This window comes from Gasterosteus aculeatus, chromosome 1 (genome assembly GCF_964276395.1).
Source record: "Gasterosteus aculeatus chromosome 1, fGasAcu3.hap1.1, whole genome shotgun sequence".
Lineage (NCBI taxonomy): Eukaryota > Metazoa > Chordata > Actinopteri > Perciformes > Gasterosteidae > Gasterosteus > Gasterosteus aculeatus.
In genome coordinates, this window is record NC_135688.1 from 14,898,788 (window position 1) to 14,923,800 (window position 25,013).

General features: G+C 40.1%; 1 protein-coding gene across 2 annotated transcripts; it reads left to right on the top strand.

Moving 5' to 3' along the window:
* LOC120827006 (glutamate receptor ionotropic, kainate 1) lies at positions 1-21,042 on the top strand. 2 transcript variants are annotated; one of them, XM_040189679.2, is made up of 16 exons: positions 37-429; positions 7,714-7,881; positions 7,995-8,252; positions 10,583-10,764; positions 11,433-11,486; positions 11,878-12,051; positions 12,356-12,499; positions 15,441-15,548; positions 15,942-15,983; positions 16,209-16,322; positions 16,410-16,613; positions 16,706-16,929; positions 17,151-17,269; positions 17,501-17,718; positions 18,167-18,392; positions 18,519-21,042. In XM_040189679.2, the coding sequence occupies exons 1-16, from the start codon at positions 351-353 to the stop codon at positions 18,806-18,808; spliced, it is 2,604 nt and encodes an 867-aa protein (XP_040045613.1). In that variant the 5' UTR covers positions 37-350; the 3' UTR covers positions 18,809-21,042. The 2 variants fall into 2 exon arrangements, with proteins under 2 accessions (XP_040045617.1, XP_040045613.1); XM_040189683.2 differs by lacking the exon at positions 15,942-15,983 and having other exon boundaries at positions 1-429.
* The last annotated feature ends 3,971 nt before the right edge of the window (positions 21,043-25,013 follow it).

A 25,013-nucleotide genomic window follows, 5' to 3' on the forward strand; every position in this document is an offset into this window, starting at 1 on the left:
GGAGGAGCCAAGCGCACGGTCCTCCTCCTAAATTGCAGGCTACGATTCAAGTGTGCACTAGAAAAGAACATGATAAGAGGGATGTGAGGAGAGTGAACATTGGAACTAAAACCTTACAGGCACATTACGGATTTTGGAATGGAAAAACTGAAGTTATTTTGAACAGTGGCAGCTGCAGGTGGAGTCTGTGTTTTTGTTGTTGTTTTTTCCTCACAATGTGTGAGAGATGGATGTGGGTCGGTTGTCATTCTTTTTTTGCTACGGATACAAGGACTGGCAAGTTATCAGCATGAATTACCGAGGGCAAAACAACTGATATAAATGATAAATTTGACTTTGGAGAGAGGACCATGGCGAAATGGAAGGGATTTGCACTGCTGTACTTTATAGCAGAGTTCTGGCTCACTTCACAGCAGGTCTTGAGAATCGGTAAGTAGTACATTTGTCCAATCTTTTTCAATGCCATTATACTCATTGTTAATATTAATACTGCCGCAATACTTTTTTCAATACTAAATTACATAATTACATTAAAGTCCTAGGTTGAGGGCAGTTTGTTGGGATTAATAACCTATTCTACCTTTCTTTATGTATGTACTAAAACATGTGGCATAAGCATTTTATTTCCAATGTACCACAGTGGCCTTACTAATACATACATGTTGTTTTTAAATAGAGACAGCTAGAGTAGTTCATCGAGATATCATACATGTGGATGTTATGCAAAGATATCCCTTCATGGTAATTGTGCAGTTTGGGAGATTAAATTCAATTAAAAACTAAATTAAAGAATCTGTGTGCTAAGGAAATATATATTGGACATACCTTTATTACTGCATAGTACATCATATTATAAGTATACTGTACATACAAGTGTGTGCCCATGTTATGCAACAGTAATTAGGAAAATATCTTCCCAGAGACTTACCATGTTGATGTGACATGTAGAGTAATCATTCCACAGTCAGATTATTTGTGGGATTTATTTTCCTAATGCAAATTAACTGATGACTGTGGTAGTCCACATAGTATTCATATCTTTTAAATCCACTTTTCTTCCTCCATTTTAAAAAGCAGGTCAGAGGCAGATAAGTGATTAAGTTGGCATAATGATTTTCTTGGCACGGAGGAATGTGAAAATGATACAGCGCTAAAGAGTGAAGGGTCGACAGAATTCTCTCCTACCCAATAATCTCAGAAGTTGTCGCCATGACACCTGTGAATGTGAATCTGACTCCAAAGTTGTCTGTTAATCCTTCGAGAGTTGACAAAAATGCTGCTTTCAATTGTAATTAGACACACGCAGCACTTGCTCCAACTATTCCCTTTCCAGTTTTGATGCTTGAACTTGTTTTAAAGAGTCGACGTTTGGGTTAGAAGATTGCATCACCACTCTCTGCTCCTATATGAATACCCGGACCACTCAGTACTTTTCTTAATTCCCTCTACATGTTGAGACTTTAACATTGAGACTTGTGCTGTTGCGTAACTTCGAGGGCTAATAGGCCTGGGCGACCTCCCTGTTATAACAGTCCCGATCTGTTCTCTATATTGTTAATCTCTCTAAATCATCTATCACTCTCAGTGTGGCCCTAATCTCTGTCATTCTCTTCATGACACATGAACCCACCATAATCTCCCCCATATGGCGAGGCTTCGTTCAATTAACATTTCTCCGTCTTGGCAAGTGCTGCCATCAGATTGTGACCGAGATCTTCCACTCTTTTCACTGGGGTTGGTAATAATGGTAAATCTTCTCCCCCCAAGCCCATAAACAACTAACAATAATCCCCTTAATGCAGAAAGTCTCTTCCTCAAATATGGTACTCAGACGGCCACCAAATCTCATCGCTGCGGAGAGCGCAGAAGCGGCAGCTTGTGGCTTTGCCTCCAATCTGTATTTGTTCAAGTCTTGATTCCTAAATTAGGCGGATTTGATACAGATTATTAAATTATTATTTTTTTTATATCTAAAAGTTTTGTTGTTAGGTTGCAAAACAGAGAAACCCCAGTGCTCCACATCAAACGGAGATATTAGACTGGTTAGGGCCTCCTCATTCATTCACAGCTTGGCAGGGGCCCAGGTTGGAGTGGTGGTGGTGGTGTCGGGTTGGGGGGGGGGGGGCTTACTGGAAACTGGCCCAGGATGGTGAGACGGGAGAAACCGAAACACTACGTCATTGTGTTCCCCTGCCTTAAAAGACTCTCCTTCATGTGATGATTGCACAAAAGTCACCGATTAGAATCAGAGCCTTCTAAACGGTTCTTTAATATTAACCTCTTACTTTGGGTTTTAGGAATAAAAAAAAGGTCCACTTAGCTACCGAAACCAGAACCCTGTTATTTCTTTGAGCCCTGAAAGAAGGAACAGACGTCTATTAAAAGCAATGCCTAAGGCTTTATCAGTATGTGCCCGCAGCAAAAAGCTAAATCTTTTGTTTTTGTGACCTCCCAGCATGCATCACCCCACAGCACTGTCTGGCCTATTAAAGACGTGAAGGAAGTTTAGTGATCCTGAAAATGATATTGGAAAGTAATTACCGGTGGTTATGGCAAGAACTCCCCTTCCATCCTTTCTTTACACATTGAATGAATCATAAAGCATTGATCAGTAATAGTGAACCGCAATTATAAGCAAAACGCTTTCATTGGAGCATGGCTTCATCATGCAGGTATTCACAGATTGTTAATTTCATTTAATTATATTTTGGAGAACGGGGAATGGATGATTGCGTTGTCAACGTGCACAATAAAGTGTATCACAAGACAAGCTTGTGTAATGATTCTAGTTTCACATGCCGCTCTGCACCTGCATGCTCAAACTTGTATTTACTGAAGTATAAATGCAGACACCACCAACTGTCTTATTCCTTTGTTTATTTGCTTGCTAACATTCCTCTGAGTGAGTGCATTGATCCACGTGTCGTCTGCAAACGAGTGTAAGATGCCCAAAGACAAATTGCGTTGACAGAATTGTTTTGTGTAACTCAATGGAAAGTGCAGAATGGAAAAGTGCATCATCCCATGTCACATTTTTGAGAGTTGCCTTTAAAAAATTGATCACATAACACTGCTAAAGAACCTTGTGTTGAGGCAGGACTTTTAACATGGCGCTGCAGCATGGCGCAAAAGCCAGCATCAGTTTTTGGACGCCAGAGAGCAGGTATTCCACTCCGAGTGGTCTGAATAACATCCACCCAGCTCCATCTTGCCCACCACAACCTGCTGCAATGCCCAGAGGACACGTACATTTCTTTAGGGGGCAGATTTACTCCCACCCTCAGGGTAAAATACCTGTTTGTTTCAGCAGAGAACCATGGTTTCAGACTTGAAGGTTGACTCTCTTCAAGTTCCCCAAACCAGACACTGCAGTACGCCCCGCGGGACAAGCATGCGATTCTTCTAAAGGTCCACAAAACACATGTGGACCGGATCGGCAAACTCTCAAGGATGCTGCAATGGCCCTGAGACAATTAGTTGTAGCTTACGTTACTAAACCTTGGAACTAACTTTCTGCTGGGGAGGTCAATACCTCGATAGTTGGTGCGCACTCTCTGGTCCCTCTTAACAACATGGGAACCAGCACCCAGTTTACCAATCCACGAGCGCTGTCCCCCACCTCCACATGAAACTCAAGATGTGGTCAGCCAAGACAGCTTAAGAATGTCAAGAGCCTTCAACATCTCAGAGCAAATCTCATCCACCCCAGGCGCTTTGCCACCGAAGAGCTTTCATTGACCACCTCAGCGACCTCCACCAGGTCTCTGCTTCCTCCACGGAGGACGTGGTGGTCGGGTTTTAAGAGATCCTCGGTGTTGTCTCTGGAGACTCCCTCATTCAATGATTCAAGGGTCGCTTGTTGTCATTATGCAACACGCGGGTTCACAACGGAATTCGGTTGTGGCAGATTTGTAACGCAACAAACGAGTGACAAAAACAGCGGTGCATTCCTGTAGGGCATTATTTTAAAAATTGACAACATGAATATTAGAAAAGGCAGCAATCTCTCCCCGTCGTCCTGCGCCCCAGATGTGGCTCCACAGTCACCGACCTACATTCCACATACCTATTCATTCCCTGCGATAGTCCACTGCACTTAAAGTCTTCCACAGGGTTTGCACAAAATATTCTAACACAGGTGGAGGTTGAAGACCAGCAAGGGAGTGTGTCATTGTATTGAGTTTTCAGCATGAGTCCGGCCGAGGCCCCAGTCAAGGCGCTGCCAGCGCATGTTGGTCCAGAGCTCGCCTCGCAGGTGTTGCTCCAGTAGGTACGAATCAATCATAGATAGTATGGAAACGCCTTAAACTATTGTAAAGCTTATATATAGTGAAAACATTGCATCAAAGTGTGAAAATATCTCTTCTTACACATAGTGGCTTGATTGTCTGCAAATTAACTCACTGAATGCCGCTGTGCAAATCAATTTAAACTCAATCTCTTTGGACCACAACTGTTAAAGCCTGAGGTAGAGAATTCATTTTCCTGGTGATGTACTCATCATGTTTTGTTGGGTTCTTTAATTGGAAATGCATTCAAAAGACTAGACAGGTGATGTTGACTTGCAGCTGTCAGCCATTGTAATATAGAAGCTTATTTGACAAGATAACCAAGATAACAGATGAATCAATCATTTCAGACAGTGTGTAATCACCTCAGGTGTATTAATGATGTGTGTTGTCGAGAGCTCAATTACTTTATTATATATATATATATATATATATATATATATATATATATATATTTATTGATGTGGACCATCGTTGATTGCTTCTACCGGTGCTCGTCATGCTGAGCTAAAGACAATCTGCAAATCACTCAAATTTAAGATCTGTTCTCAGGTGCAACTGAGGAGAGAAAAATGTGGGATTTCTTTCAACGAAAGAAGCTTCAAAGGGAAAATGAATGAACGAGCAATACAATAAAATAGATGTATTTGTCTTTTGCTGAAAATGAAAGTGCGAATGCAGTGCATATTTTGGCTGCATTTTCAGCTTTAGAATCAGGATTAATGCAAATTCTTATGAGCGGGATTAGAGGTCAGCTATAAAAATGTAAATCAGAACATTTAGCAGCAGCTCTTTGCCTTCTATTTTCCAAAGCCCTGTTTAAGTATGTGGACAGAATGATTGATTGGAAATGATGCTGTCACTAGGATTACTCTGTTGTCGAATCCTGCATCAAAACTTGTTTATATTCCCTATTTTACACAAAACACATGTGAGATGGAATACACATTTAAAAAAGAAAATTTAAATGAAGATGTAATATTTCACTGGAATGAATTAAGGACTTTATTGGGACCTGGCAGCTGCCCTCTGAGCCTCGGTATCCAGAATTAGGATTGGCACTTTCAAGCACGCTTTTAGTGACCAGGGAGTCCAGACAAGGCTTTCTCAGTTTGGGGTTTGAGGCTATGCTACACCAAAGAAAAAGGTCATTCACAATCATGGTCTCAAGGGGAGCTTTTTAAAGGGCCTTTCTCCTTTCAAATCGATTACAATTTTGCAGGCAAGTCTTCAAACACTGTTAGGGAGTGTAATGACCTATTGCCATCTGCAGCCTCTGTATTGAAGTGAGGTCATTTGCAAACTATTGTAGCATCAAAATGGGTTCTTCACAATTTGTGTTCATGGCTGATTGATTAACAACTTTGAAAATAGCAGCGCTTTTAAAAGTACTTCCAGTTAGTTCCTGTATCAAGTTTGCACAGTGTACATGATATCATCACATCACTTAAGGCCCAGATGTTTAAAATCATTTACATTTGAAAGGCTTGGGTGAAATCAACATGCACCACAGTGTGCACGCCCTATGTGCAGGTGGTGACAATCCCGGGAAATTCCAACGTTTAATCCTACTGCTCTGCATGCCGCGCTTCATGTAACTGAAATGTTCAACATTTTGTGTTGAGTTTGGCCCGGTTGTAGTAACGCATATTCAGACGGCAGCTATAGCGCGCTAGAGACGTCATCTTTGTGGAGCAGCGCAGTGGATTAAGAGTCAACTCTGACACAATCCCCCTCCTGCGGTCCTGGCAGACACAGTCGGATGAACGTGGTTCTGCTTAAAAGAGAAATGGATCTTGAAATTACATTTTGACACTTGAATTTGTCGGGGTTGATGGCCTTGTCCTATGTAGTGTGAAATGTGTAATGACATTGTCAGACTCTGCTTACTGAAGGAGTTTTCTATAAAGAGGCGGATAAGGCAGCAGACATGAGACAGAGAACATCATTTGTGTTATTTCTTACATTCTTAGGTTTGTGTTTGAGATTACAGTTAGGCTATGCACTAGTCTATATATATATAATTATCTTAAAATGATTTTAACACAGAAATTGTTTGTGGAAATAGATAAATAATTGTTGAATAAGTCGAATAATTGATTAAGCAATTAACTCAAATGATATCGTTTGTTATTTTCTATTTTGAAAGCAAAGTGATACAAACCATGGGATTTGGAAATTGTGATGATGTGTGTGATGATTTTCAAACTTGAACAGTCAATTGATGAAAATTGGTTCCACCCTTAAAAGGTTACACACACTAAAGTTTAACGGCATGTTAAACTTGGTTCACACTAGTACAAAAAAAAAGACTTTAGAGACAAACATGACATCAAAGCCCTTTTGCTCGCTGATGATTGTTTTAGCAAATCAAAAATATTAATGTTAATTCATTAATTAAGTAAAGAGGTCTTTACTTCTCTCACTCTGCGAAATAAAAAGGACCAGAAAGAGCGACACCTCACAGGTTAGTTTTGTTAAATTAGTTTTGGCTGTGATTTATTAATACAAGATTAACAGTCAAAGCAATGTTGGATTATCACAGACAGACCACCAAATTATACAATAAAAAGAGTCCAATCAAAGGGCAGAAGCACATCACAGGACTTCAAAGTCATATATGTTGTCATGGGATTAATCAATCCTCCCCATCTTCTATTAGAAAATCCAAATGTTTAACAAAAAAAGGTCAGTCCAGAAATGAATCAGTCAAAAAGTAACACGTAGAGAAGGAAACAATCTATTTAGAGTATTAGCGTTGTAATGGAAGAACGGCTTTAATAGTAGCAGTGTTTTGGCAGCCTGAAAAGAAAAACCTCTACACAACAAATTGCATTACATTTTGAGGCTTCACTATGAGCTACTATAAATCACAACCTGACGGGTGCACGTTTAAGTTGGATTCCATCGAAGGGGATTGTTGTTTAGAACAGCAAATTTTTAAAAAGATTGAAAATGTGGCTTTGCGAGGCGAATCAGTGCAGCGGTTCATCTGTTGAGAATCCTGTCGGGGGAGACACAGACGGCACGGTACGTTTTTAAATGTCTACCAAGATAACGTATCGCTGCACAAGTCCCCACATACGCTGGCTGAGAAGCTGCTCTATAAGGAAGCGACAGGGAGGCGTGTCAGCTGGGGGAATTTAGGCCAAAAGGGGGGAGTCAATAAAGGTCAAGCTTTTCTCTGAATGAGATTAAAATCCCGTCAAGTCAACCAGGTCTCTTAGTAGCATTATGTGGGCAAAGTAACATAGAAAATTGGGCCATGTTACGCAACGGTAAGAATTCAGTTTTGCCAACCTTCAAAATGCTGCAATGGAGGTGAATGACTAAACGGAGAAAGGTCATTGAATCGAAGGTCTCTCTGGCATCACTTGATCCCGATATCACTCTCACGCCACCACTGTTTCTTCTCTTCCTCCAGGCGGCATCTTTGAGACGCTTGAGAATGAGCCCATTAGTGTTGAAGAACTGGCCTTTAAATTTGCTGTAATCAACATAAACAGGAACCGGACCTTAATGCCAAACACCACACTGACCTATGACATCCAGAGAATAAACATTTTTGACAGTTTTGAGGCCTCAAGAAGAGGTAAGGACAATCTCACTTCCTTTGCTCTTGTGTTGAAGACTCAATTGAAGAGACTGATTACCCTGTTGGTCATTGGTTATTTGCTCTCTCCACTTCATGTTCCACTACTCCAGCCTGCGACCAGCTGGCTTTGGGCGTTGGCGCGGTCTTTGGCCCGTCTCACAGTTCCTCCGTCAGTGCGGTGCAGTCCATTTGCAACGCCCTGGAGGTCCCTCACATCCAGACACGCTGGAAACACCCCTCAGTGGACAACAGAGACAGCTTCTACATCAACCTCTACCCGGAATACACCTCCATAAGCCGAGCTGTGCTGGAGATAGTGCAGTACTACAAGTGGAAGGCGGTCACTGTTGTGTACGAAGATGCAACTGGTGAGTGAAACCGGTAAAAATACTTTGGCAGCAAAATATGTAAAAACTCAGTCTAATTATATCATTTTGTATTTACAAAACATTTGGGTTTGTGAAGGTATTTGGAAATCGGATGTGTGAAAACTACATTTGGTTTGAGCTGATTGTGTATTTTATAGTTGGGTGGAACATGAACGTTACAGCGTTTGTTGGTGGCAAGCAGGAGGAATCGCCACTGTTTTTACAGTATTATTATATGTATTTTAAACTATCAGAAGTAATGTGCAATGATTGCCGTAAGTAGTTGATGTTGTTGTTGATTGTTTGTTAAGGAATCTGACTTCAACCATTATTTGCAACAAAATCTCATGGGTGCTTAAGTGTTATACGGTTTTATATAAATTTGAATATGTATATTTTTATATTTTCTTTAACCCGAGGAACCTCAATCTAACAAAAGAAGCAACAAAATCCCTGTGGGATAATACATGATTAATCCAAGGTTAGTGGAAAGCCGAGTATGTTTTAAAATGTAGATTTGATTTTATTAATTTGAGACGTTCCTCCAAAAGGCTCATAGAAGATGGTTTCTCTGCAAAAGTCATCATTCATTGTTATTCATTTCAAATGAATGTATTTTCATTTTCAAAACTGCGTTTTGGGCGGAGGATATTCTTTCTATTCACAAATATCTTTTGGATAAATTGACGAACAGCTTCATTGCAAAAATGTTTTTGGAAAATCCAGTTAATAATATTTTTTGTAGCCTGCTTACACCATAAATTGTAATGTTCATGGTTTTACGTTGTAATTTACAATGGCTTTATGCACAATAGTATATAACAAACTTAACAGGTTTTCCGACCAAAGCACATAATGCAGACCGCATATTTACCGTTTTATAACAATTAGTCAATAAAACATGGTTAAGACATGAACATGGTTAACCAGAATGATGCTTTGAATCATCTTGAACCTCGAACTTTGCAAAAAGCTGAATTAGCATTCAATCTCCAAACTGTAGCACCAATAGCGATCTTACGTGTTACTTTTGAAAGAGCTTCTTGGTGTTGGTAAATGCTCAGCAGGCCACAGTCACAACAGCACGTGTTTTCATGGCCAAGGTGTTCACTATATTCACTATATACACATATATTACCCCATCATTCCCTCCTGGAGATCAGGAAACTACGTGAAAACAGAACTTCTATATCTATATCTATAGAAATAGCTAAATTAATTAAGGGGTCCATAAAAATAAAATATGTAACGCTGCAATTATACAAGTCACATATTAAGATATATCTTTTTAATACCAGGATCAGGATCAGGAAACATTTATTGCCATAATATCTCCGACATACAAGGAATTTGACTTGGCGGTTGGTGCGTAACAGCAGACAGTACGAAAATGGACGACAAGACAGTGTACGAGGAACAAAATAAAATATAATTATATAATATACATGGTTAGTGGTATAAGGCTATGGGTTAGTTTAAAAATAAAGGAATAAAATTTAAAAAGTTAAAAATATTTAAAAATTTAAAATAAAGTGCACCAGCGAACAGCGAACATGCCATCGCGAACGTGCAGTTGCATTTAAGATTTTTAAGATTTCAAATTTCTGTGGTATCATTCAGCTTCTGTCGCTGAGCTAACATCCTTGAAGCTAGAGCAAATAAAGCATTCGAAACAAAGCCTTAACGCTAGTTGGAGACGTGGTCCGATCTGTGGGTTAAGAAAATATGTTTGTCGCCATCCTGTGGCTATAGTGAGTAACTGCAATGTGAAATACATCTTCTGGCATGGTAGAGTGCTTACTGGATGATTGGTGCATTTTTTTGGTCAGTAGTACATTTTTCATTATGCAGTCTTACATTTGATGTTATGCATCTACTAGTTGGACATGATGCGAGTTAACCCGAGTGTCATCGAGTCATTTTCTACCCTCTTGTGGTCACAGTGAAGAACTGCAATATTAAATTAGCCATATATGAGTCAGTGTCGAAAAAAAGCGTGCTTCCACTTCTGGCTGTCTATCAATAATAGGCCGGGGTCAAAAAATAAATGAACTAACAGAATTATTTATAATAATTGTGATCATGACTTAAACCCTTTACCGACCAATGATGTGAAGATACAGCTGTTTATCATGGCAAGCAAATGGTGCACAAAGGTGAAATCCAGCAGGTTTTGTGGGAGTTTCTGTCGATGTTATCAGAAAATTGATTACCTTATTGGATGGATATAGTTTTTTGTGATGTCCAAAACACTCTAACATAGTGAAATATGAAGTATTGTAAATGTGATTGTTGAGCATAACAATAGTCTTCTTGACTTTCAATTGAAGGACTGATACGTTTGCAAGAGCTGATCAAAGCTCCATCCAGATACAGCATTAAAATCAAGATCCGCCAGCTGCCAACAGGAAGTAAAGATGCCCGTCCTCTGTTAAAGGAGATGAAGAAGGGAAAGGAGTTCTTTGTCATCTTTGACTGCTCCTACCAAACATCGGCCGATGTTCTGAAGCAGGTGAGCAACAAACCTCTACCAGCATGAAGCCTACGCTAGGCAGTCGGCATTACCCTGAGGATTTAACAAATAACTTGACACCCAAAACGTTCTGTCAGGAATTCCATTTGAATCCATCAGCAGAGTGTAGTCTGGTTTATGTTGGTCCTTCTGCATCGCTTTGGTTTAATATTCACTTGTGCAGGGTTAGTCTCATTCTACCCTCTTCAGAAATCCAATGATCATTGCCAAATTTGAGCGCAGCCTTTTTTTAAACGCAGAAATACACATTAAGAGACGGAAGATTGATTGAAATGAAAAGTGAAATTGTGTCGTGAGAGGGTGAAGTGATGGAGAGGAGAGGAGAGGAGGAACTTGACGTGTGAGGCTCGAGGGCTGCTGTGAGAAATGGAATAAGTGTTAATGTTATGAAAACCCAAAACGTGTTGGACTGACTTATTTCCTGATCATACACCCACGTCGCTTACATTAATATGAGCAACTCACTTGGATACTTGTTAATGGAAACCAAGCAAACATTTCTAAATGATGCCATTCAGAAAATGGGTGGTTGGCAATTTGCGAGAGTCTCTTTGCAACAGATGTGGTTGGATCATGTCAGCAAAAGAGATCATTTATAGCGTCTGCCTGAGGGGAAATGTGAATATATGTTCTCTTATTCGGTTTAGATCTTGTCCATGGGGATGATGACTGAATATTACCACTTCTTCTTCACCACGCTGGTAAGAATACTTTTTTCAAGCTACATTTCTGAAATTTCTGCATCTCAAGAACACAAAGATAGTTTTCTTTAATAAAAGTGCACAGGAGCTTCAGCTCACGAGTTTCTCCCCAAAATAGGAATGTGACAAACCTAATGAATATGCACATAACAACACATTTCTATTGTGCAGTGTGTTTCTATCCTTCGCGTGCAGATGTGCAAATTCATCCGGTGACTCTGTTATACAGAGATTCTGTGGTTTCTTTTATAATAAGATTGTCGATGGTTTTCAGTGCTAAATAAATCCATAGTAAATTGGCCCGTTATCATTGCTGGATAGCTCATAGCTACAATTTAGGTAGTTTCTAAGGATTACGTGAATTTTACACTGACGATGCTGCACCCTGCAGGACCTGTTCTCCCTGGACTTGGAGCCGTACCGCTACAGCGGCGTCAACATGACGGGGTTCAGACTGCTCAACATAGACAATCCGCAGGTGGCCTCGGTGGTAGAGAGGTGGGCCATGGAGCGACTGCAGGCTCCCTCCAAAGCAGAGACCGGATTGATGGAGGGGATGATGACAGTGAGTGACTTTACTTTCCTCCCGTCATACTGCATGCCAAAGGTCCACCAGGTGATGGTTTTCGGGGTTGTTCTTACAGCCTACTGTAAGCAGCATGCCTAAAAGGTCTGCTGAGCTAAGCTGATTTTTAATAGAATTCTCGACAGATGTTGCTAACTTTGGCTCCTGTTTGATTGCATTCTGTGCAGTTTGTAAAAGTTGGGCTGCTTTGAGAAACCGTGTGTAGCTGTGTGCGTGTACGTCGGCAGTCCTTATGTGATAAGTGCATATCTGGATTCCTGCTGATGGATGCTTTCTCTTTCAGACAGAAGCAGCTCTGATGTACGATGCCGTCTACATGGTGGCTGCCGCCTCGCAACGGGCCTCCCAAATCACCGTCAGCTCCCTTCAGTGCCACCGCCATAAACCCTGGCGCTTCGGATCACGCTTCATTAGCATGCTCAAAGACGTGAGTTTGGTTTATGAATGTGTGACAGCCGCCCGTCTTCTCCCGACCATCCATTTCACAGCCTGCTACCTTTAATTCGTTCCTCTGGCTGAAGGAGCAGAGAGAATAGAATTAGGAGATCTGATGTCGTGAACAAGGAATATGTCCGCGGAGATTATATTTTTAATGTTTTTCCCAGGAAATCATGTTCGGTATGTTGGTTTCTTAAATAAGTTGGTTTCCGAAGACTACTGATGAGAGCTGTAACTTTTGAATACAGGGTACTCATATAAAAATAGGTTTTGATAATAAGATGATGATCAATATGATTTACTGAACTTATTCTTCTCATTCTAAAACATATTTGTTCTAGATCATCATAGTTTTGAGTTTGAAGGATGCGGGAGTAGAAGTACCCTGTAGTGTAGCCCAGTAATTTACACTGAAATTGAACAAATATGATTTGAATAGCCTCTCTTGTAATGTTCTAGTTTCCATCTAGATGTGCAGACAGAATAAAGTACAGAATATGCCACAGAGTCCAGAGAGCAGGTGGTGAGTAAATTAACTTTTGAGCTGTAAAGGTGGGATGAGCTGAGGGAAACTGCTGGAGGATAACAGTCTTACAGGGTCTGAAAGGAAAGGGGATGTTCGTAGCAGGCAGACATATTGAACAGGTGTTATGACAATTTGATTCTGTTTCACTTTATGAAGAACATCGACTCTCTAGTTGGTCCATCACACTAAGCATCATATCTCTGCTTATTGATAATCATTGTGTGGTAATTCTGTTGATAGTTACCATACCTGTCGAATGTGTTACTCATATCTTACATATCTTACAGTCTTTCAATGATAAAATGCTGCCTTTGTTTTTTGTGTTCATGAGCGTTTCATTTGTAGGGCTGATAGTGCTCCTTTGAACCAGAAAGCCAAATTTGTGCCAACGTTTGACTTGTTATGCAATGAGTTACATGGATGTTCTATGATCCTTCTTCTTACTTTTGTTACAGTGTGGTTGATAGGATGATATGATTGATTGATTGCAAGGTGAACTTGACACCGTACAGATACTGGTGGATGGTGACTGTGACTGAAGGTTACTTTAGGACATTGAATCGAGGGGCGCTGCTCTGTGACTTACGCCACACTCTGCTCGCGTTGAGGAGGGAAGGTGAAAATTAAATTTCCCCTGCAGGAGTGAAGGCTGTATCACGTATTTAATATTAATAGTTACGTTCGGCAGAGAGCTCGAGATAATACGGTTCAGCTTTACGCATTTGGACTATTTTCCTAAATCTACCAAAGATCATGCAGAGCATGTTTTGTGAAGGTGGGGTATAGACGCCTTTGTGAGGAGTAAAAAATAAGATTGTTGTCATTATGGCACTGACGGCCAGTGTGGTATGTACATGGATAATCAGTGAGGTTTCAGCATTCATTCCTGTTTTATTATCTGGATTCTCCAATCTAAGAAGATCCATGACATCACTACAACATGTAGAGTAATGACACCAACACATGGTCAAGACAGAGACACTTTTGATTGGTGAGGATTTAAAAAGAGCCTTAATGACATGACTCAATCTGGATTTAGGGGTTGAGTAGGCCTCACAGATGAGTGCGATGAGACTGTGTGAAGCAGTCTAATCAAAGCTCAACTTCACCAAATGATACTCTGTAACCTTCTGTAGATGCAAAAGATCTTTGCATTAGAAACAGACGTGAGTATTAGTAGTAATTACAATAAGCAAAAGTCCATCTTAAAAACTAACATATCCCCCTCGTCCCATTCTGGGACTTTCAATGGGTGCGTGTTGGTTTGAAGGTTTGGTTTAAAGGTTTGCCTGCACAATGTGTTCAATGGCATTTGATTTGTGTAACTCGAAGCACGGCCAATCATTTCTAGTTCTGAGAGCGCACACAGGGTGAGCTGCAATAGCGCGTTTCAACAACTAAGACAATAAAGAATAAAGTGAGACAGCTCGACCCCCTTTCATTTCCCAAACGTATTTGGCTATTATTAATATCAGCCTCTGTTCTTTTAAAGTGCAACATTATTACTGTTACCCTTCTCGCAATAATGCACAGGCCATGTTGTAATCATTTTCTCTCAAAGAATAGAAGTACTTTCTTCGTAAAAACACCAACCGACTCCTATGTTTGTGCAGAACAGAAAGGCAAAACTGCTCACAACAAGTTGTAGATTATCAGCCATAAGAATCCAGTTTGTCAGTGGCAATATGCGAATGAGGCACAGTAGCATGTTTTTGTTTTCAGCAAAATGTGTTTAGACTCATTTCTCATTTAGCTGCAATGCAACAGTCTTTAGTAGGAACATGGGAAGGTTTGATACATATAAATATCAAATTATTATTATTTACATATACTTATAAATGTATAAAGACAGATAGAAAGGGCGAGAGATTTGTTGTGTTATAGAGTGAACTGCTCTTTCAATTCTATTTTCTATCGTCCTCTGTGATTCACAGCCAGTTGCAAAACAAACCTTGAAAAGTCGGCTGTACTGATTTCTTCCCATGAAATGTGGCTGCTCAGCCGCCCATCAGTGCATATTAGAGATGCAGATCATTTCTCTGAGCCTTCTGTAACCGAGATTTAACCTGACTGTTATTCAGCTGAGCTCACTTCGTTATCAACTACGTTCAAATATATCTCTGAACTGTGCTGCCCGCCCGCTGATCTCCACTGAGGCAGAGGCCAGGCTACATCACCGTCCAGCATGTAATATTCTCAGAGGCTTCATATTTCCATTGAGGATCCAGCCAATGCAAAAATGTCAATTAAGATGCAGTTTTCCTCTGTCAGTGTTTTGCGCTTCATGTTTAGCAATTATTCATTTTTTGTGAACTGTTTTAATTTTTCTGCTGGATTTTGCTTTGACAGTAAGAAATGAGGACGTTCATTGTTTTTTGTTTTTTTGGTGCTGTGCTTTTCACAGGCACAATGGAACGGCTTGACAGGACAAATAGTCATAAACAAGACAGACGGCCTGCGGAAAGAATTCGATTTAGATGTCATCAGCCTGAAGGAAGATGGCCTGGAGAAGGTGAACTATGACCCATGGCGATATTGTCAGTAAATGCTGTTGTAGACATCGAGTAGAGCTGAGCAGAGTCGGAGATTAGACAAACACAGCGACTAATATTCGCTGTTGGCTTTTTTTTTCTGAAAATGCGGAAAGATGACTGTGAAACACCATACAGTGTTTTTAAGTGCAAAATTGATATTGACAGAACTCATCAACTGTTTTCACACAGCTGTTGCAAATAATGGCAGCTGTCAAACCTTTGTGGATATTCAGTTGAATACTTTGACAATGCTGCTCTTAATTGTGGCATTGGAATTCAAATAATTGTGTCCTCAAGCCAGAACTGACTGTTTTCCCCTTTAAGTTCGGAGCTCTGTGATTAAAATGCTTTTTCTTTATTATTTCTGAAAGACAATCGCGGGCAGCAACCGCCTGAATAAAGTGTGGAAAAAGGTCTGTACGTTAACTGCCTTGGCAGACTGAAGGAATATTGGTACTGGTGGAATGTGGCATTTTCCTTTTCTCCCTACCACTCCCTGAAATCCGTTTGTCCACTGTAATCTGTCTGCTTCTTAGTACTCTTCCCTCCTTTTTTCCTCCTAATGGTGATAATGTGAATGGAACTTAGGATACTATGGATCTTTGAGTGTGGTTATTTTAATATCTTATCACTTACAGATTGGCGTGTGGAACTCACAAACAGGCCTTAATTTAACAGAAAGCAACAAGGACTTATCCACAAATGTGACCGACTCAATGGCCAACAGAACCCTCATTGTGACAACTATTCTGGTACGAACTAAACTAATTATCAGTCAGCATTTGAGGAGGAATGTGTTGAAAAAAACAATTGAGTCCTTTTTTATTGCCTTGTTCCAGGAAAATCCCTATGTCATGTATAAGAAATCTGATAAGCCCTTGTACGGAAATGATCGCTTTGAGGGCTACTGTCTCGACCTCCTCAAAGAGCTCTCCAACATTCTGGGCTTCTCGTATGAGGTCAAGCTAGTGACCGATGGCAAATATGGAGCTCAGAATGACAAGGGGGAGTGGAATGGCATGGTGCGAGAACTGATTGACCACGTGAGTACCGATCAATGTCACACGTTGGAGAATCAGGGGTGTCATCCGTCTTCAGCTGAGAGTCTGCGCGATGTTTTTTTTGCCTGTGTCAGGTGGCTGACCTCGCCGTGGCCCCACTCACCATCACATATGTGAGGGAAAAGGTGATAGACTTCTCCAAGCCCTTCATGACGCTGGGGATCAGCATCCTTTACCACAAACCCAATGGCACCAATCCGGGAGTGTTCTCCTTCCTCAACCCGCTGTCTCCGGATATCTGGATGTATGTGCTGCTGGCGTGCCTCGGTGTCAGCTGCGTGCTCTTTGTTATTGCCAGGTAAAAGCGTGAAACAATTTCTAATTAATGGGACAAATCGGCCATTCTATGCAGCAATGTTTCTATGTGTTTGGTGAGAGTTTATTCAGTGATTTCTGCTTGTTTCCTCCATGTCAGTAAAATGACAATGAAAAATGAGGTTAATGCAGCAAAAAAAACTTGTTTTCAGGTTATGTTATATTATTCACATGAATAATTGTGATTTTTTTTTTTACCTTCAGGTTCACTCCGTATGAGTGGTACAACCCTCACCCCTGCAACCCAGACTCCGATGTGGTTGAAAACAACTTCACTCTGATAAACAGTGTCTGGTTTGGAGTTGGAGCACTTATGCAGCAAGGTATTGGCCCACTATACTGCAATTATTATACTGTTATGTCATCATGCTGTTTTCATAGCTGGAAATAGTTGACCTTGGTCTAAAGCACCCTCAAACATCACCCTCCTAATTTCTGTGGTGTGCCTGAAAAACAAAAGTGTCACAGCTATTTCTTCTCTCCATAATGTATAGTCATTGCCTGGTGATGTGTTTCTTTGTCCAGCTCATAATGTGCATTGTGTTGTCTTACAGGATCCGAACTGATGCCTAAAGCGCTCTCCACAAGGATAGTTGGTGGAATATGGTGGTTCTTTACCTTGATCATCATCTCCTCTTACACTGCCAACCTGGCTGCCTTCCTCACTGTGGAGAGAATGGACTCACCAATCGACTCTGCAGATGATTTGGCCAAGCAAACCAAAATAGAGTACGGCGCTGTAAGGGACGGCTCCACCATGACCTTTTTTAAGGTAATTTCATTTTCACCGTCCGGCAAAGGGTGTGGTGATGCAAACAAGAACATCGTCAACCTGACGTCTTAGTCATCAGTCATTAAGGTGACATGGTAGAGTTAAAGGTTTGTGTCTGTGACATTTGCTCATCCAAATACATTTATAAAAGCCTGTGGCTTCAGGGATTCAATGTTTTGCTTTTAGCACAACAAATGTGTCTGAATGTAGAGAGACAATGGAATGTAAATGGGCAGATTTGTAGACTTTTGTAACATCCCATCTCCTGCCGCGCATCAGGATAATTGCTTCAGTCAACGGAAGGTTTTCTTTCATCTAAAATATTAGAAACAAGTTTCATCTATGGACAATGTGTCAATAGCATCTATTTTCTGTAAGCCTATAAATCTGTTTTGATGTTATTTGTTGGGCCCATAGTTTTAAACTTCCACTAATCCTGATTCAACAGAAATCCAAGATCTCAACTTACGAGAAAATGTGGGCTTTCATGAGCAGTAGAAAAAACACAGCTTTGGTCAAAAACAACCGGGAGGGGATTCAGAGGGTCCTCACCACAGACTACGCTCTTCTGATGGAGTCAACCAGCATCGAGTACATCAGCCAGCGTAACTGCAATCTCACGCAGATTGGAGGCTTGATAGACTCAAAGGGCTACGGAGTGGGAACCCCGATTGGTAAGAGAGATGAACAACCAAGTACACGGTAACAAAGATTACCAACCAGTATCACAGATGTCTACTAAACGGCAAACACAGAGTTCATGGTGACGGCGTTAATCAAGTTGTTTGTCCCCGCTCCAGGCTCCCCTTACAGAGACAAGATCACCATTGCCATCTTGCAGCTTCAGGAGGAAGGAAAGCTGCACATGATGAAGGAGAAATGGTGGAGAGGGAACGGCTGCCCGGAGGAGGACAGCAAAGAGGCCAGCGCTCTGGGAGTGGAGAACATAGGGGGGATCTTCATCGTCCTGGCGGCTGGATTGGTCCTCTCAGTGTTTGTTGCCATCGGAGAGTTTATTTACAAATCCAGGAAGAACTTGGACATTGAGGAGGTGAGTGTTGGTCAGTGCGAATGGCACAACAAGTATTAATTCGCCAGGGGACTCAACCGAGGGCTGTCAGGAGCTGTAGTTCACATTCCTGCTGTCAGTGTCGTCTTCAGAGGACTACAGGTGTCACTGGGCCAACAACACTCTCAATATGGTGGACGCATTGTAACAATCAAAACAGAAATAGTTTTTGACGTAAAGTTATAGTATTTTTGTTGTTTTGAACAATGAACAATTTAGTCTTAATTGGAGGTATACATTTTAAACCCTTTTCATGATGACAGATGGTTGTTGACATCTTGACACTTGGCCTTGCTGTGTTTTTGCAAAGAATTGGATCCTCGTCTTGTGCGACAAAAAGGGAAGACATTGTCATACCATGCGGGTAAGTAATGGTAAGTGTATCTTTTGAGGCATATTTGCCATGATCATTTCAACAACTGCAGATGTTCGAAAGTATTCTGTTATAAAATGATTGCAATTTTCATATTTATAGCGCACAGAAACTTTGAGATGAAAGTACTTCTGACACCTTTTGTATGTACTTGTGTATTTAAATAACAGAAGGGTCGTTGTTCCACTTTGCTTATCAACGAGTTTCCACAAAGTCGCTTGACACTCAGGCCATCCGTTGCTAACTGTCTATACTTTTTTTTGTTGCTTTTGTATCATGTGAAGTTCATAAACATGCATGTATATGTTTTGTCAGGTTGGAATTGTTTCATTATGACTAAAGTTACTGTATGCGAGAACATTACATTAACTTTTTATTTCTGGTTGTTCTGGTTTTGATTGCTCCCTGTCTGCATGCACAACCTTTCCTTTACTGTATGGAGAAGTTGTATAATTGTGATAATTAGTTATCACAACTTCATTTGAGTTACATCAAGAAAACCTGTGGTTTAGTTAAACTAGAATGTCTCAAATTACGGCTGTATCATTTTGAATATTTGATTGTTTTGATACTTTTGAGTTTTCTTTTTTATCTCTTTTCATGAGGTTTCATGGTATCAGAGAACAGTGGTTATGATTTACGTAACCGCAGGTTTACTTACATATTACACTGCATATCACCACAGTCTTATTTTTGTTATACATAGATGTTGCTTGCAAATACTTCATTAATTAACCAACTATTATGAACTCACAAATTTCTATCCTCCATGGTGTGAGGTGACATGTGGAGCACTTGAAAACAACGAGTTAAAATGCTTTGCACAGGAAGGCAAAATAAACCGAAATAGAGAGATGGTTTGTGGACATACTCTTAAATGAAACGGACTCAGCAGTAGCTTCTTGCCGCTCTAAATCACCGCACTCTTTGCCTGCTTTCAGGTCTGACTAGATCCACAATCACCTCACTCAGGCTTAGGCTTCTACATAACATCCTCATCACAAACACGGCTGTTTTACAGGCGTGCAGGGCTTGTCACACACAAAATCCTGAAGATTTATTTCTTTCCCCAAATCGGACTGGACTACTGAATGTAGTGTGCTTTTTCTCTGCATTATAGGTTTGGCATCACATGAAGGATGAAGGTTAGAAGTACTTATTCCTGTGAAAAATTCAAATTATGAGCGGGATTCATAAACAACAATTTTGGTTTATTGGCGCTTATGATTATTGTATATTGACATATTCCTATACATTCAGCATTGTTTCAAAACAATGCTAATTTGGAATTAAAAGGCCAAACAGTCAATGGGAATCATATCACCACCAGCATGCACACAATTCCATCGCAGTTTTGATCATCTAGTTTGTGTCACTGGAGGTTTAAGCGTTTAAGCGGTTTGAATTCAACTGTTTAACAGAGTTTGAATGGATGTTAACCATGTATGTCCTTAGACACACATGTGAGCCATTTCGCGTTAAATCCGTATCATCTAGTGTAGTAAAAAACTACATAAAAAGAGTCTGCACCTGTCACCGGCATTACGTTTTTTTAAATTGTTTTAATTTAAAGGTTGTTTTCTTACTGGTGTACATGTATGAATAAAGATGAATTCCATATCCCTGTTTAAAATGTTATTTTAAACTGTGCATTAAGCAGAACCTTCAACGATCAGCACAAGTGCTTCAACTGAGTGGCCCAATGTGAAATGGTCATGTTTTAAATCCTCAACAGTAGTTATTGGTATTGCATGTGAATCAGGAGGATGAAAACTGTTCATTTTTGAAGAATGTCAATGATTTTATAGGCAACAATGGAATTGAATTGAATTGGATTTGCATTGCTATATCAACACCAGCACACATTAAATGCACAAATGACCTACAGTGTGCGACTTCTCTTTAATCTCGGGAATCATTTCTGCAGTGCTAAATAGAAAAACAACTCAAAGCACAAACTATATCTCAAAGCTAATTGTCCATTCAAAGTTAAATCTTGCATTTGATAAATCCCAAACATTTTTGCATGACCGGCTAAAAAGTTAACCGACACATACATTATAACTTTATTTTACTTGACAGGTCTTGTACTAAAAGACGTCAGTTCCCAATGATTCTGGTGCTAGAAAAGCATTATAGTGCAGACTTCTAAAACAAGAAGGCAAGTGTGAATGTAATCTGTCACGGGATGTACAACCAGCTGTTTGTTAATCTGAGGTTTGCAGGGCAGGGTGCTTGATAGCCGGGGTCAGAATGTCCCCCGGTCTCTTTTCTTTCTGGGGGAGATTATAGTATTATGGTTCTCATTTATATAATCCTGTCAATGGGATACAGCCCCCTTCTTGGTGCTACCCCCAAAATTCATAGTGACTGCAGAATGTAATAAGTTACAGTTCACTCAGAGAACATTTCTTCTTCTGAATGATCTAATGGGTTTGAGAAATGTTTTTTCAGGAGTTTTTGGTGAACCATTTGCTTACCTTCAGAGAACCTTTGGGTTCCTTGAAGATTATTTTAAAGATTATCTGAACAATATTTAACTTGAAGGTCCTCTGCAGCTTCTTTTAAAACCTTCAGGGAATTCTTTGAGAAGGATTTGTGCTTGAAGGACATTCGATCTTAAGGGAAAAGTTAACTTTTCTCATTAAAGAAGACTATTGAAAAAAGAAAGTCCTATGATTGCCAACAATGCATAATCAAGAAAAAAAGCGAATATCTCCTCTTGATTTCCTGAAAGTCTAAAAGTTTTCTAAATGTAGGGAAGAATGAAACATATTTCCTGAACCTTCAGGGAACGATCCTTAAAGAGAACCCTCTCTGAAGGAAAAGTTTCCTAAAATCTTTGGAAATATTCACAAATAAGACACTCTATATTGGGAATTGTTCAATTTTCTCCCAAAAAAAATAAAAAAATAGGAAAGGTTCTCTGGAGGGAATGTTCCCTTCAGATAGAGCAGCTCAATTGCTTTGCTTCATGTTGTTTTTCAAGGTCATGGACCTTACTGTTACATTTATTACACACGTGTTGTGTTTTGCAGGGGTTTGAGCCCTGTTGCAGACACTCAAATGCAATAGATTTTCTCCCATTATTCCAGCGTTGAGGAGTCCATTGCGGAGGTCACTGCGCTGTTACTACTTCTATCTACATAGGAGGAAATGTTTCCTTGCAGTACATAAGCGGTTAATCCAAAAGCTAATTTACTTACCATAGAATGTCTACTGAGTGGTTTAAAATTCGCTGATGTTTCTTTCTTAACAATTATTGTCTGTATCATCATGAAATTAGATACGGACATCGTTTTTCTGGCAACCACAACATGTCAACGTTGCTGCTTGTTGACTTAAAGCGACCTGTTGATATTTATCTGTGCGTTAGCCTTCAGGAAAAAGGCCAGAAAGCTTGAGTGCCACGCTGAATAGTGTTTGTCAATTTTATTATCATAAATAATCTCTGCTTGCAAGTAAGCTAACTTCCAGATGTTTTAATTTCTCATCATTGTTTTTTTCCCTTGCCTTCTGTTTCCTAATCCCTGCTGCCCGTGTCCTGTGTAGTCTGTCCCTCAGAGGATAATGAATGGACTTATTGGGAAAAGTAGGTAAAAGGGATATAGGTAAGCCATCCAACTATCACCTTGAAATGCTTATCCTTGGGAGAGGGGGTGGTCCTGGAGGTGAAAGAGTCAATCGCAGGACAAACACACAGATACAAACCACCATTCACACTCACAGTCACACCTACGGGCAATTTACAGTGAACAGTGAACAGTGAACCTAACATGTACGTCTTTGGACTGTGGGAGGAATAAACCCCACAGAAGGGCCGTGGCCAAACAGAAGGAACGGGCAGTCTTACCATATGTAATCCCTTTGTAAAAGAGATAATGTATTATGTGACCAAATCAAACATATAAAAAAATTAATGGTAATATTATTTACAGTAATCTGAGCCAATTGTTTGGAAAAATTCAATAAGAGAAACAAATCAAGAGGGAGGCGAGGAGAACTGACGAAGTGAGAGATCTTCATCTAGATTTTTGATAAAAAAGGAAATACAAGCTCTGACACGGAAGATATATCAAGACAGATACAGAGTTCAAGGGGGCTTTGCATTAATCTCACGTTGTAATGACAGTTTAAGGTTTTGGTATTCTGATGAATTCCAGGATTGGACTTAAACTGCTTTCATTTTGTTTGCTGGTCTTTAATCTTCTAACCCTGCGTTCTTAATCAGAACTCAGAGCAGGTTTTTAATCTTGCATGAATGAGGCCGCGGATTATGGGCCTCTGACCTTGCCATGCAGTACAGCTGCTTCCTCCTCAAATCAAGTTCCTCTTCCTGTGTAGCTCGCAAAAAGAGGATCATCTTACTCTTTGCGCAACAATGCTGCAAAAACCAAACTATGAATAAAAGATATAACAACTGGGGGAGAATCCTAATTTCTGAGGGTGTAATTCAGGAAAAAATAGGTCCAATTCATGATGATTTGGTATTTGAAGATGACAGCAGATGTGATAACCATCTACTCAAGGATTTTCTACAGATGTGTGTGTGATATCTGGTCTCTGTGGCATTCGATCATCTAATCCTTTTGACTTAGATACAACACTAGTTTCGTTTAGAGCCACGGATTTGTTTTGCAGTATGTTTTGAAGGTTACCTGTGTAATTGCCATTTTTACCATTTAAGAACACAATGTCCCAAAGTGCAGAGAGTTGCTAAAAGGACAGAAAACCGGCAAGGGAATTTTTATAATAAGACAAAACAAATAGCCTCCTTAATGTTAAGAGGACCTTTGCAGCATGATCCAAGCTCCTCTCATCAGTGCTCTGTGAATCCCATCAATTTAAGACGTTTGACAAATCGTTATCCTAGTTTGCGTTTTTAGCTCAAGGATAGATTTCCACATCTCGGGCTACACAGAAAACAATCAACATCAAAATGAATCTTTGGTTGCACCACGATTGCTACTATGTTGTCATGTATTCTGCTCAAACATGGTTCTTTGACAAAGGTGTGTCGATTTGATGGCATTACAGTGCTATTCATCCTACAAATAAAGTTAACTCATTTACAACTAGTAGATAAAACAACAGGTGGGTTAGGTGGCTTAGAGTGAATAAGTAAGCTTCACACTCATTAAACCCTTTCTTTTGTTTTAATGATATCACTTATTCATTGATCTAAAATGGTTTACATGAGTGTTGTTGTGTCTTCATAAGAACTGGGCTGCTGTGATGAAAGAGAGGAATGATATTAGGAAACCTTTTTTATTTTATAAGATGAAGATGATTGTTTCAATGAAAGCTCATTGAAGAAAAGCCTGCGTGGCATGCTAGTAGCGAAAGGAGGTTTTGTCAGATTGGAACATCTGAATCTCTTGTTTCTTGTATATCTAATTGATTAGTTTGTGTGCAACACTTTACCGTGATAGAAGGTTGGCCAAACAACACCATCTATTGGTATCAAATGTACCGTATCTGCAGCAATACGTCTACATGCACATGTTTACGTGTGCCATTTATAGGCGAGTGATGAATATCTGCAGCAGTTTTAGTGTATGTGCCAAACCGAAGAAAGAAAAGCAGCACAAACCGTATATGATTGAAAACCCCAACGATTTATGGTACAAGAAATATACTGGATATTTTTTCCACTGGACTAGTTCTGAAGGTTTGTTCCTTCTGTCTACATACTAAGCCTTTTAACTCGGTTGGCACTGCTGGGGTGCAGGGATTATGGCTACCATGCACACTTAACTTTATCCAATTTCTACTCTGCCGAGTGTCTAGATCAAGTAATTCTTTGCATAGTACTTCTAAGTATTCTAATATACTAATGAGTCTATGTAGTCC

Coding starts and splice junctions, on each gene's coding strand:
- LOC120827006 (XM_040189679.2), top strand. CDS start 351: ATGGCGAAATGGAAGGGATTTGCACTGCTGTACTTTATAGCAGAGTTC. Junction 10,765..11,432: donor CGGCCGATGTTCTGAAGCAG/GTGAGCAACAAA, acceptor TATTCGGTTTAG/ATCTTGTCCATGGGGATGAT. Junction 16,614..16,705: donor TGCGAGAACTGATTGACCAC/GTGAGTACCGAT, acceptor TGCCTGTGTCAG/GTGGCTGACCTCGCCGTGGC.